The following is a 14849-nucleotide window of genomic DNA, read 5'->3' as shown; positions in this document are numbered from 1 at the left end:
TAAAGGACAACATATATATATCGGAACGTGAATTAAAGGAAAGCTTAGATATGAGGCAGGCATAAATGTATAGTGCTACCCTTTATTTCAAGTCCGATTAAGATACACGCGTTCTACATAGTCTCCAAACTTAGCATGTTAAGTGGCCGTCATCATAGTTTAAGTGTAGGTTCTATAATAAGTAAGCTTATTTTTTTCTTCTTAAAATAGTAATTAAAAGAAGTAAAAGCTGAAGTGTCTTAGCCCATTGGCAATCTCCCCCGCCTCTGTATGCTTCCTTTATAGTATATATAGTTGCTGGACTTGTATCTAGTTTAAAAAAAACAGTCTGTTCTATTATCTTTATTTGAATAAAGGTGTTATATATAGAAACATGAAATTTGTAAGTATGAATATATTGTATGAGTTATGCCTTTCAAATTAACTTGTACATGCTTGTTAGTACTTTTAACAGAAATACATTAAATCCGATTACTACGTTTATACTAAATTGTAAGGTGAATATAAAACAATATTGTAAGGGTATGTATAAACAACTTTTATCTGCAGGATAATACGAATGATCGTAAGATTGGTTTCAAAACGCACTTCATCTGGAATACTATGCGACTGTCATACAAATGAGAGGTTAAGTTAGTCATAAAAACAAGGTTAAACATGCCATTTCATAGATGAGGAAATATCAAGAATATGACAGTTATTTTCCATTCGTTAGATTCGTTTCAGTATTTAATTTTGCTATTTATAAAGGACTTTCCGTTTAGATATTCCCTTGGAGTTTTTTGTTAATGTTACTTTTTGTATAATAGATCCAGGACACATAACGAAGGCCTCATAAAGACGACTTAAGAAACTACTTTTTTTTTATTTTTTCTTACATAGATTAGGCCGTCTTGTTTGTCATTTTTTACACTAGTCATTTTGGGACCCTTTTATAAATTAATTGCTGTTTGGTGTGACTTACCTCCGTGTTGAAGGCCGTATGTTTACCTATAATTGTTAACTTCTAATACTTTGTGACTTGGATGAAGAGTTGTCTGATTGGGAACGTGAAGGTGAAGTATATTTTTTTCAAAATCACAATCCAACTTTTCAAAACAACGCTTTCTTATTTAATACATGAGGCAATCAAAACCCTCTACATACCTCATTTACTACTGACCAATGAATATTCTACACAACAACTTCTTTAAATATATATCTGATGTTTCAATCTGTCACGAATGTTCACAATTGGGAGGATAAAATTATTCCTTTTGCAATAAAATCTTGATTTCAAACGATCCTCATTCTCAATTTCTAGATGAAAGTAAAGCTATGACATATTCTATTTAGATATAGTCCTCACACTTTGCAATATTTGAGAACAACATCTATATATCGGAACTTGAAGTTGAAGGAGGATATTAAGGTGTGAGCCGAGAAATGAAGAAGGCATAAATGTATATGTGGTTTTGGGGGGGGGGGGGGGGGGAGGTGGGGGCACATGTGGTACCCTTTCTTTTCAAGTCGCATTTGGATAGACGCATTCAACATTGTCCCAAAAATTATAACTATTTCATTAAAGGAAGACACATTTATAGTAGAATAGTTCCTAATATAGAGATATATAATGCGATGTGGAACGATTTTGCTAAATAAGCAAATCTAACAAGTTAACTTTCGTCACACGTCTATGAAGTGTACGCTTTAAAATAATTAAGCTTGATTTTTAGTTTTCTTAGAATAGAGATTTCATTTCTAAGTAGTTAAAGTTGAAGTGTTTCATCTCATTGTCAATCTCTTCCGCCTCTGTGTGCTTCCCTTTTAGTATATATAGTTATTGGAGTTGTATTTATTTTCCAAAAAGCCTGCATTATTATCTCTATTTGAATTTAGGTGTTATATGGAAACATGAAATTTGTGAGTGTGAATATTTTATATGATTTATGTCTTTCTAAATCAACTTGTACATACTTGTAGGAACTATTAAACGAAATACATTTAATCCGATTACTATGTTTTTATTTAATTGTATGGTAAAAGCAGAACAGTGTTTGTAACGGCACGTATACTACTCAACAAAAGAAACGATACAAGGCAATGTTTGTTCCATATTTAATGAAATAGGATACACTGTACCAAGATAAATTATTGCCCAATATTTACAAAGCGTTATTTTATATCAAAACCATTGATTTAAGGCAAAAAATTGTACATTCAAACATCGATATTAGAAAAAAACACTTTAAACTTTAAACTTACAAATGAAATGATCTGATTACAAGTTTTAGTGCCTTTGTAGAAATTTGAATACTTTTAAATTCTCATCTTCAAAATTAAGTGCCGACTTTTGTCATCATTTCCCTTCAAACAATTCAGACCCTTTGTTCAATAACACGGTATTTTACACTTTCCAATTTGGTCAGATTCTTTTAATTATATCCATTTGCTTTGCAAATAAATGTTTTTATTGGATAATTTTACAGTTTTCCTATTCATCTTAATTGATGATCAATTGCATTTCAAACTTGTGTATCGGTACTTTTGTTGACTAGTATATAAACAACAACTCTCATTTGGATAAGAAAACATGATAATAAAATTGGTTTCAAAACAAACTTTATCTGGAATTCTATGCCACTGTCATACAATTGATGTTTTTTATGTTTGGATTTTGCCATTTTATAAAAGAAATTCTGTTAATCCCTTGGAATTTGGTAATTGTTTTTAAAACTTTTTTCACAGTTGATCCAAATAACATAACGAGGGCATCAAAAAACATTTGGGACCCTTTATAGCTTTCTGTTTGGTGTTTGCAAGGGTCCGTGTTGAAGGCCGTATTTGGAACTATTAATGTAACTTTTTGTAAGTATTGCACCAATCAAAGAAACAGTTTATAGAAATATTCAATTTGAAAATAACCATTTATTTATTATTTATTATTCGTCTCTTTCAAAACTGACCTTAGATAAGTTTGGCTATATATTAAGGGTTTACATGTTTTGCTTTTCGATTTTCTTATTGAGCACACATGACAAGTTAAGCATAAATGACCTTTAATGCATGAATAATGTGAGGAATATACGAATGTTAAGTGATACACGAATGACAGTTGATGAATGAATAATATGAAGAAGATATAAATGTCAAGTGATACATGAAAAACAGTTGAAGTATGAATGATATGTGGAACATATACAGATATGAGGAAGATATTATTGTAAAGTGATACACGAATGACAGTTGCTGAATGAATAATATACAGTATATATGATTGTTAAGTAATGCACCAAATGTTGAATATGTTAATGTCAAGTGATACATGAGTAACAATTGATGAATGAATAACAGGTGATAAAATAATTTAATAACATATGATACATAAATGATCGGAAGTACATGAATGATACTTAATACACGAATGCCAGGTGTTACACAATATTATTTGATGACAGACGATGCATAAATGACAGTTAGTACATTACTGACAGACGATACATATATGACAGGTAGTACTTGACTGACAGACGATACATACATGACAGGTAGTACATAACTGACAGACGATACATAAATGACAGGTATAACATGAGAAACAGACGATACATAAATGACAGGAAGTACATGACTGACAGACGATACATAAATGTCAGTTAGTACATGACTTACAGACGATACATACATGACAGGTAGTACTTGACTGACATACGATATATACATGACAGGTAGTACATGACTGACAGACGATACATAAATGACAGGTAGTACATGACTGCCAGACAATACATACATGACAGGTAGTACTTGACTGACAGACGATACATACATGACAGGTAGTACATGACTGACAAATTATACATAAATGACAGGTAGTACATGACTGACCAGGCCTGGGGTAATGGTAATTTGTAATTGTAATGCATTGTAATATTACTTTTTTTGGATGTAATGCAAAGTAATTTGTAATGCACATTTTCTGCATTACAATTATATGTAATGTAATGATTACTTTGTTAAAAATTGATGTATTGCCTCCATTACAGTACATTACTTTTCATTACAAATTGGTAAAATATATAAAATTGAAGAACATTGTATAATAAAAATTAAATATTAACAAAAACAAAAGAAAGTATAATGGAATAACATTTTTGTCACAGTTAATTACTGTATTAAATAAATTACATCAATCTTTAAAACACACATTAAGGTAAAAAATATAAAATGGTAAAAAATATTAAGTCTTTGATCTTGGTTTCTGATATTTGTTTAATATGATATGGGAATATTTTGGTGTCGTGTACAAGTTGCGATTTTGTACAGGTTATAACATGTACAAAAATATTGTACATGTTATAACTTGTATGATGCAAAAATACAAGTTATAACATGTACACAAGTACCCCATACATGTTATAACCTGTACAAAATATTGCTTAAAAATGGTTTTAACTTGTACAAAAGTTAAAATAAATCTTAAAGAAGTAAAATATACATTTAAATTCACCAATGCATAAAGAACAACAATAAATAGACCAGAACGTGTCTTTTTCTGTTAAGGACAATGATCACAAAGTTTCAGAAATATATGTTTCATTAATAATGTTGGCAAAATGTGTTTTCATGTAATTGTATGTTTTTTGCAGTCCATCATGGTTGGAATAAGTGTGAAACTATTTATTAGAAGCTTGCATTCCTCAATGACAATTACATTAGATACTAGTTTCTAAATCCTTCCAACAAATTTAAGATCGATTCTTTAAAATTTTGGGAAATACTCCCCCCTCTCATGTTTATAACATGCAAAGACTAAAACAATGTCGTATATGCTTACTCTGTAAAAGCAAGAGAGAGCTGAAATAGTTTTCATTGGACCAGGCTTCATTATCAATATCTTTGGATCTATTCTTCAACGTTGTTGGCCTTCAGCATGACTTATGTTAATTTATAACTCACGTTTTGTTTATAAACTATAATATCATTGCATGAGGCGAATGTCATTTTGATGTTTTAAATATATATCATTTACTTTGAAAGCATTTATTGGTAGTCACTTTAAAAGTCAATAAAACCGTATACTTACCTCATCAACAGACAGTAATTCTATATCATTCTTAAAGATTACTTTGTACTTTTGAGATCAACACTGACTGATTCAATATTCATAGGGAGAATAATTTAACGGCTGATTTAAGTAGCGGTAACAGGAAAGACATGTACCTCCTGTACGCAGATTCGATTTAGTTTGTAGATAATATGTTACATACAATGATATAGAAGCTACGATTTTTCGTTAAAGTAATATTAACGTTCTTAAAAAGTACCGTTTGCAGATATCAAGCCGATCAGAAAATCGCAAAAAAATCATTTGAATTGTGATTTTCTGACACTGTACGCAGACAAATACCCCCAAAATGGGTCTTAAATGCAGTATAATCTTATCAAAATAGATGTAAGGTGTGTTTATTATTAATGTTCTGAATCACAAATCGACAAGCTTTCATTTAAACCATTACAACTGAAATTTCCATTAGAAATAAAAAAAGTTAGCATGGGTGTACTGAAAATTCAAGATTTATTGAAAACGACCCATATATCTTAGGACATGTCTTATGATCCTCTTACGCCTATCTATGGACTTATCTTTATTTGATGAATTATAATTGTGAGTGTCCACTTTGAAGGCAATAGTAAAATACTTTCATTCTAGTTGACACTAAAAGACATTAGAGGATATCCAGGATAGATGTGTCTACAAATTAAATTGAAAATTGAAATTGGGTATGTGTCTAACGACAACAATCCGCAAATGGAGCAGACAACATCCAAAGACTACAAATAAATGCTTTTAAAGTAAATGATACATATTTAAAACATCAAAATGACATTCGCCTCATGCAATGATAGTATAGTTTAAAAACAAAAAGTGACATAAGTCATGCTGAAGGCCAAAAATGTTGAAGAATAGATCCAAAGATATTGATATAAAGATATATTATCCTTATTTATTGTTGTTCTTTATGCATTGGTGAATTTAAATGTATATTTTACTTCTTTAAGATTTATTTTAAATTTTGTACAAGTTAAAACCATTTTTAAGCAATATTTTGTACAGGTTATAACATGTATGGGGTACTTTTGTACATGTTATAACTTGTATTTTTGCATCATGCAAGTTATAACATGTACAATATTTTTGTACATGTTATAACCTGTACAAAATCGCAACTTGTACACGACATATACACGATGGTCTTTGAAAAATCTTATAAAATTTTTTTCAAATAAAACTATACAGATCAATGAAAAAATATGAAGATGAAAATTTCATAATTCTATACACACCTTAAATGTATTTCAATGAAATATTGAATATATCAAACAACATTTTTAAACCAAACTGTGGTTTGGGTCCTGTCTGTGTTGTTCTTTCACCTAATTAATATCACAATGTTTTTATTGCAATCAAATCTTCTCAACTTATGTTTGTCCTCACAGAACCCTTAGGCATTTCACAAGATAATCCTTTAATGACACATTTATTATATCCCTTTGAAATCCTTAATGATGTCTTAATGATTAAGTGATCAATGTTAGAAACAAAATTATATGATAATTTATTTATTTGTTACCACCACCTAAGAAACTCAAAAGTGACTTTTTCAGTTTCATGCCTCCTACTAATCAATCAAAGGTTATAGACACAGGTAATGTGCAGTACATGATGTTGACATCTACTTGTCTGAGCCATGTGAAGAAATTTCAATCAATGCACTGGAATAATGGAAGTCAATTTCAGTGTGCCTTTCTTCTTTGGTTAATACAGCTATCAAGTATTTAGCCATTTCCCACACATAAGCTCCTGTAGAAAGGCTTTTTAGTATTGCCAGAAAGGTGAACAGAACTGATCGCTCGTCTCTTAATGGCATCACATTTAAACCACTTATAATGATAAAGTGCAATGGACATATTAATTAACCAGTATTTGAAGTCTATGTCCCTATGCACTGTATACCTATGTACAGTTACCTCTGTTTTTGAAATGCTTTTTGTTTTTATATTGAAAAAGTAATGTGTAATGTAATGCATTACACAGGCAAAGTAATTGTAATGTAATGCATTACATGTGAGAAAAGATGTAATTGTAATTGTACTTGTAATGGAAGAATCACAAAGTAATTGTAATGTAATGCATTACATTGCAATGTAATGGCCCCAGTATGGAAGCGCATATGGTACACCCCTTGTAAAGTTATTTTGTTGCTAAAAAGTCGGAATTATTAGTTATGTTGTGTGTTATAAGCTGGAATCTAATCATCATGTGGAATCATCATTTGGAATCAACTTGTCGGAATGAAAAGAAATAATTGCATTACAATGTCGACTTGCTAACATATTGTAACGGCATAGTAATAAGAATTCGACATGATGAATTCAACTTGTTAATTGATTAAGTCGACAACATGAGGTAAAACCACGTGACTATTTTGGAAAAACATAGGTCTATTTTTAAATTGATTTCCATATTTCGTTTGTTTAATGTGCTTCGGTTGTATGAGTTATGCTGTATAAAAAAGGGGAAACGGCAGTCAAATATCAGAAATAGTACCAAAAAAATAACAATTTGTCGGACAAAAGGGGGATATACCCCCACCATTTAGTCAGGTCGTTTATTGCCCTTAGTTCTCCAATGGAATCAGTATAATACTACATTCGTGAAAGAATCCACGAAACCCTCTCTCTTTGCCTAAGATTGCTGTTGACTCTAAAAATATTTTATTTCTTAAATAAGTTCGTTTCTCGTTTGAATTGTTTTACATTTATCATTTCGGGGTCTTTTACAGTGGACTAGCCATAATAAGCTTTGCTCATTGTTGAAGTCCGTACGGTGACCTATAATTAGAAAATTCTGTGTCATCAGGTCTCTTATAGAGAGTTCTCTCTGTCATTGACAATTATACCACGTCTTCTCTCTTTATACTTATATAAAAATAAGAAGATGTGGTATGATAGCCAATAATTAGACATCACTCCAAAACATACCAAATTACTGAGAAGTATATACAGCTATATGTCACTATATGGTCTTTAACCATGAGCAATAACCCTACCGCATAGTAAGCTATGAAAGATCCCGAAATGATAAATGTGAACACAAAAAAATGAGACACATAAAAAAAACAATAAAAAAGACGAACACGCCGATGCCATTAATACCGACGACTGAATAAAGATTTGCTTTGTCTCACTTGCGCGCGCGACATTAATGTCGCAGGCTCGACACAAATCAAATGACTAGTACTTTATTTTCAACAAATGGAACACTTTTACTCATCTCTCACTCAATTACAGGGAAACAACGGAAACTATATGTTCCAATTGTCGTAACCATAATTCCTTCCGCTTTTCCTCAAGGATGACCTACCGCATTCGACCAAATCACTTAGTTTGTAATTTCACGAATAATCTGACAGGTGACTAACGTTGAGCAGGACCAGCTCAATCTTCGAGATCTTCGCCGGATTATAATGAATTTATATTTTTAATGGTTTTTGTTGTACTGTGACACGGCGGTCCCAGGTTTGGGTTATGGTTGAGCGATCACAGACATGTTTAACTTCGCCACATTCTTCATATGCTTGTCACAAGTCAAGAGCCTGTAGTTCAATGGTTGCCGTAGGTACATGTGTTTCATATTTTTTTTTTGTAAATTGTTTTGTTATAAATAAGGCCGATACATTTTTCGTTTGAATTGTTTCACATTTCCACGTGGTGGTCTTTTATAGTCAACTTAATTAAAGGCCGCACGACTGCATATGATTGCTGACATCCTCTGCATTTAAACTCTGGAAGCTAGTTGTCTCATTGGCAATCACACAACAGCTCACAACTCTATTGAGTAGTGGCGTCGGCGTCTTCGTCATTTAGATTGTTAGGTTCCCGCCGATGTAGTTTTACATGTCCTTTCGGATTCTTTCATAGCTTACTATGCGGTAAAGGTTTTGCTGATCTCCTTATTTCTATTTAGCTAGCGGATCCCTCCCCGTGCTCTTCCTACCATATAATTCACTGCGATTCTGCATAGATACTAGGGAACAGGAATTTTTTTTTTGCAGTAAGTAAAACTGTTTTGTAAATCTCCATGCATTGTTATAGGAGTTAATATTCTAGATCATACAAGATTTAAAAAAAAATTGTAGATGCTTTGATTTAATAGATCAAAATAAAGCATCTACAGAAATAAAAACTATATTTTAAATCTTGTATGTAACAGAAAAATTAACTTCTATATTCAACATTACAATAATTTAACACTGACAGCAGCAATCTCATACAACAGAAGAATTTGTTGAATCCTTCACGAATTTATCATTATACTGATTCCATTTGAGAACTAAGGAAAATAAACGGCCTGACTAAATGGTGGGGGTATATCCCCCTTTTGTCCGACATATTTTTTTTGGTACTCTTTTTCTGATATTTGACTGCCATTCCCCCTTTCCATACAAAAAAGGTTTTTAAATAACTCACACAACCGAAGTACATTAAACAAACGAAATATGGAAATCTATTTAAAAATAGACCTATGTGTTTATAAAATATTCACGTGGTTTTACCTCATCTTCAAATAAACAAGTTGTCGACTTAATCAATTACCAAGGTGGATTCATAATGTCGACTTCTTATTACTATGCCATTACATTTATGTCAGCAAGTCGACATTGTAATGCAATTATTTCTTCATCATTCCGACAAGTTGATTCCACATGATGATTAGATTCCAGCTTATAACACACAACACAACTAATAATTCCGACTTATTAGCAACAAAATAACTTTACAAGGGGTGTACCATATGCGCTTCCATACCCCAGGCCTGTGACTGACAGACGATACATAAATGACAGGTAGTACATGACTGATAGACCATATTTACATGACAGGTAATACGTGACTGGCAGACGATACATACATGACAGGTAGTACGTGACTGACAGACGATACATACATGACAGGTAGTACGTGACTGACATACGATACAAACATGACAGAAAGTACATAACTGACAGACGATACATACATGACAGGTATTACGTGGCTTACAGTCGATACATACATGACAGGTAGTACGTGGCTGACAGACGATACATACATGACAGCTAGTACGATACATACATGACAGGTAGTACATGACTGACAGACGATACATAAATGACAGTTTGTACAGGAGTGATATGTGAAACATAACAACATTTGTTGCATGAGCGACAAGTGTAACATCAATAACAGGTAATACCGTAATGATAGGTGGTACATGAATGATAGGTGATGCACAAATAAAAATAAATAATCGAATGACAGGAAATGCGAAAAAGACAGATGTCATTTTCCAGTGACATGCCACATCCCCTATTGTCGACCTCATACGTTTTTGTATATCTGCTATTTATTACAAGTTAGATTCAAATCTAATTCCAATAGCATAAAAAATAAGTTAAATTGAAATACAATTTGTGACATTTGTAAATATTTATATATTTTATTATTTTGTTCATTTCAGAATTTACCTATCAATAATATGTAGATTTTTTTAATGAAATACATGTTTATAGAATTGTCAAGTTTGAGCTTACTGCGTACATATATGGTGCATGTTGAAATCTTCATATATATAAACCTCAGAACATGTGAACATGATATATATATCTTTATTCGAAACTCATATCTCAATTAAGGTATTCATATATTTCATTTCCACCTTTAGAAAAGTTTTCTCCTATTGAACACGGAGTTCTTTGTAATTTTCGTCAATTTTAATCTATGTTCATGTTTAAATTAGGTTCCATACAATGAAAATATATAAGTCGAAAACAATATTTTACATATTTTCAGGTCCTTCATTCATCATCAACATGGAAATATCTTGTGTTCCTGATTCAGATAATATTTCAAAGTTTCTCTACTGGTAACATAACTATTCCTGAACATTTCAAATGGCTAGAAACGAGCGTTGCAAGTGCATCCAGGATGTATTGTCCGACGTGTTGCCCACACGCATGTGGTAAATATGAATTCATACCAGAAAGCTCAAAAGTTGCCTTGTGTTGTGCAGAGTATGCAAAACCGTTTTGGAATTTTCCAAAATATTCTCATCTACAAACACATTTACATATGGAGTACAATGACGACTTTAGCGAATTGCACATTAAACAACCTAAACAGATTAATAGTGTCACATTGTATGTCCTACGTTATAACGGAAAACGTCTATTGTCATTTTTACCGTATAACCTATGTGAATATCACGATTTGGTAACAGTTAACCTTAGCGATAACCAAATACAGAACCTACCAAATATCAGTTGCCTCTTGAATTTGGACACATTAGATTTATCAAAAAATAATATAAGAGATATCAATTCGTCCAGTTTTAGTCAACTTATATTTTTACGATACCTAGACCTTTCAGATAATTTTATATCTTATCTTAAACCAGGGGCATTCAATTATCGACCAGGGAGTTTAATGCACATTAAAATGAGACGAAACAGATTATTTAGTATCGATTTAACGAATTTCAACCTGGGTTATTGGTTCTATGAAGTGGATTACGCACAAAACAAAATATCCGAAATAACAAACAAACTAAACTGGAATGTGTTTAGAAAAGACAAATTAGTAGGCGGAGGATATGTTAAATTTAAAGCCAATTATTTAAGCCATTTCCCGACGCCGAAAGAATTCGGTTTAAGAAATATGAATCAGGCTTATATTTTAGCTTTTTCGTATTCATATCAGTTCGGTGACAACCCTTGGCACTGTGACTGTAGTTTGTTCCAATATATAAAAAGCATAGAACTGGCTTCACTCAAGTTCAAAGGTTTCATAAAAAACAACTTAACTTGTTCAAGTCCACCTCAGGTAAAAGGTTATACTTTTGGTGATTCGACAGGCAATTCGTCATTTTACGATCTTTTAATTTGCAATATTACGATGAAAAACAAATGCCCACCTCGATGTTATTGCTTTCAACAGCCGTCAAATAAGCGAGTCGTAGTAAACTGTTATTTCAGTCATCGATCGAAATTACCGATTCAGGTTCCTGACTTCGACAACTTAGATATAAACTTAAGTCGAAACAAAATAAAAACTGTAGAGTATTTGATTTACTTGCGAAGAACAAAAAGCATCGACTTATCGTATAACAGAATAGTTGAGATTGACCCATTAATCTTTGAAATTAAAACTCTGACTATCATTAATCTTTATCAAAATAGAATAAAGGTTTTGGATAAGTCTGTTCGTCAGAAAAGTCCCTGTAATATTGCATTTGGGGAAATAAAAATAGTATGCACATGTGAAATGCTTTGGATAAAGATTTGGTTAGAACGTGGCAATAGTCAAAGCTGCAATAAAAATCATGTCACATGTGAAATAAAATCTAAACAAAAAGATGCAATGTTGTTATCAAAAGAAGATTTTTGTCCAGTGGAAAGTAACGACTCATTCTTTCTTATTGTCTTACCCGTTGCGGCAATACTGATCTGTTTTGTAATATATCAAAGATTTGAATATGAAATCAAATTGATTGTGAGAAAGATACAAAATCAATCCAATGCAACAATAATGAATTCGGAAATAGATTTTGATGTTTATATTTCGTTGAATATAGAAAACAATGCAGGAACAGCATGGGCAATACATACCTTAAATGTGTACCTTGAGCAGCATGGAATGAAAACGTGTATTCCATATCGGGACTTTGAGCCCGGTTATATCCAGGTTGAACAAATATACAAAAATATTATACGGAGTCGTTTCTACATCGTTGTCCTGACAGAGGATTATCAAGAATCTCAATTCCAAAATATAGAATGGAACCATATATGGAGCTCCTTCAAATGTGAAGTTAGAAAGAACATCGTTATGATTAACTTCGATGCTTTAGATAGTGCTAAAATTAACGATAGGAGACTAAAAGCATTTTGTAGACTAGGTTATGCGTTTGAATTTTGTAATTTTGATCACCGTTTACTCTGTAATATCCGAAACTCATTGAATCCATTTCCTAGAAACAATCAAAACATAACGAACTATTCAGAGAAAAGATCAGATCAGAATATTAACTCAGACAATTGAAGAAAAACAGAAAATTAAAAAGCTATATACGACAATTGGATGTCTAGGACTTTATTGTTAGGTCTTCAGAAAATGAATGATTAAGGAGTATGCTATCGATCATTTAATAAACACATATACATAAGGGTTTACTTTAAACACATTATGCACCTATATATCTTAGTAATTATTAATTCATATTGTAATAACAATACATTAATTTTCGTTCTATAATCTATCAACAGTTAAGGATGTATTCCTCTGACTTTTCAGTCTCGTTTAAATCTCGTTCTTGAATTATTTCTAAAACATGTGATACAAGTGGAAAATATCAATGAATTTTAAAAATATTATAATCAAACATAACTCTGTGAAAAAATTGTGTATTTACAATGAACGATTTTTGAGTAATCCAGTTTTCAAATTTTACGACCAATGAAGTCATAATTTTTAGCCAAAAATTTAGGAAAATGGGTGAGGGATACAAAACATGATTTTACAAGAATCATGTACATCCCATATCATTTTGGACTTTTAAAATTTCTTAGATATGTATTTTTTCAATCATTTATAACAAAAAAGTTGAAATAATATGAACTTTGTTCTTAAAACTGAGAAAAATCACAAAAATAGAAAATTGACAGCATGGTAAATTTTACACAAAAAAGCGTCAAAATATGATAAAACTTTCTTATATTAACATCTACCTATGGTTTTTTTTAAGTAAAATTTATTTAGATTGGTCCACTTCATCTTTATGGAAAGTATGAAAAAAAGTTTAATTGTGGAACTGTGATTTTTTTCACGATAATAGCCCAAAAATATGTAAAAATCGATGAAAAATTGGAAAATCATCAAATTTGGCCATTTTCAAAGAGCCGTAGCAAAAAAAGAAGTGCACCACCATATGATTTTTTCTTAACCAATTATTTTGTTACAGTCTTATGAACCCAAAAATCAGGTTAAGGAAAAAGTTTAATTCTAGAAATTTTTGGCTCCTCAGAGGTGTACATCCTTAAGTTAGCTTCGTATTACAGAATCCTGGATATTGCAAGTTTGTTAAAAATAGATATTTTGAGAAATCATACTATTGTTTTTTTGTAAACTGATAGATAGATGCGATAATATAGTTTAATATCCTTGCATGATTTTTAAGTACTTTCTATTGTCATGTGTGGCTTATAGTATAAAGTGTATATTTTTATGCGGTTTGTGTGTTTTTTATCAATTAAGATGTGAATACTATGACACTTATATAATGATATCATGGTAAATTGTAGTATTTGCCTAACCTTTAATAGACATTGGATCGTTAACTATCTACACCACTTTATGATAATTGCTAGTGTCTGACGAGAAATATTCCGTTTTCTTTCTTTCAAATGACAAAACTATCAACTTTATAGTGTCTTTATAAAAACTCTAATTCTACAATTTAATATCAACCTATCAATATTGGTCAATAGGTGTAATACCACCAAAATATAGTACGTCATATCCGGTTGCATACGAAAAAGGGTCGAAAAAATCCCCTGGGACAGTTGTAGGAAATTAATCCTACATTTCATTGCAGTAAAAAAGTTCTGAGTCATAAACATATACCTTGGGTGATTCATAGCACCATATGTTTTTTTTTTTTAGTGTTTTATAGAATATGTGGATACTTGAGGTTACATGGTGACTAAAGCTTGTACACAGGAAAACAAATTTGATTGGTTAACTTTCAGTGATGGTTATTTTCTTGTATG

At 31.4% G+C, this 14849-nt stretch overlaps 1 protein-coding gene across 1 annotated transcript; it reads left to right on the top strand.

The window, feature by feature from the left end:
• The first annotated feature begins 1803 nt into the window (after nt 1–1803).
• LOC134681919 (protein toll-like) lies at nt 1804–13264 on the top strand. The gene is made up of 2 exons (XM_063541550.1): nt 1804–1902; nt 10876–13264. Exons 1-2 carry the CDS (start codon nt 1894–1896, stop codon nt 13120–13122), a joined length of 2256 nt encoding a protein of 751 aa, XP_063397620.1. The 5' UTR covers nt 1804–1893; the 3' UTR covers nt 13123–13264.
• Nucleotides 13265–14849: the final 1585 nt, after the last annotated feature.

The sequence above is a fragment of the Mytilus trossulus genome, chromosome 8 (assembly GCF_036588685.1).
Source record: "Mytilus trossulus isolate FHL-02 chromosome 8, PNRI_Mtr1.1.1.hap1, whole genome shotgun sequence".
Lineage (NCBI taxonomy): Eukaryota > Metazoa > Mollusca > Bivalvia > Mytilida > Mytilidae > Mytilus > Mytilus trossulus.
This window is presented reverse-complemented; position numbering and strand designations above follow the sequence as displayed.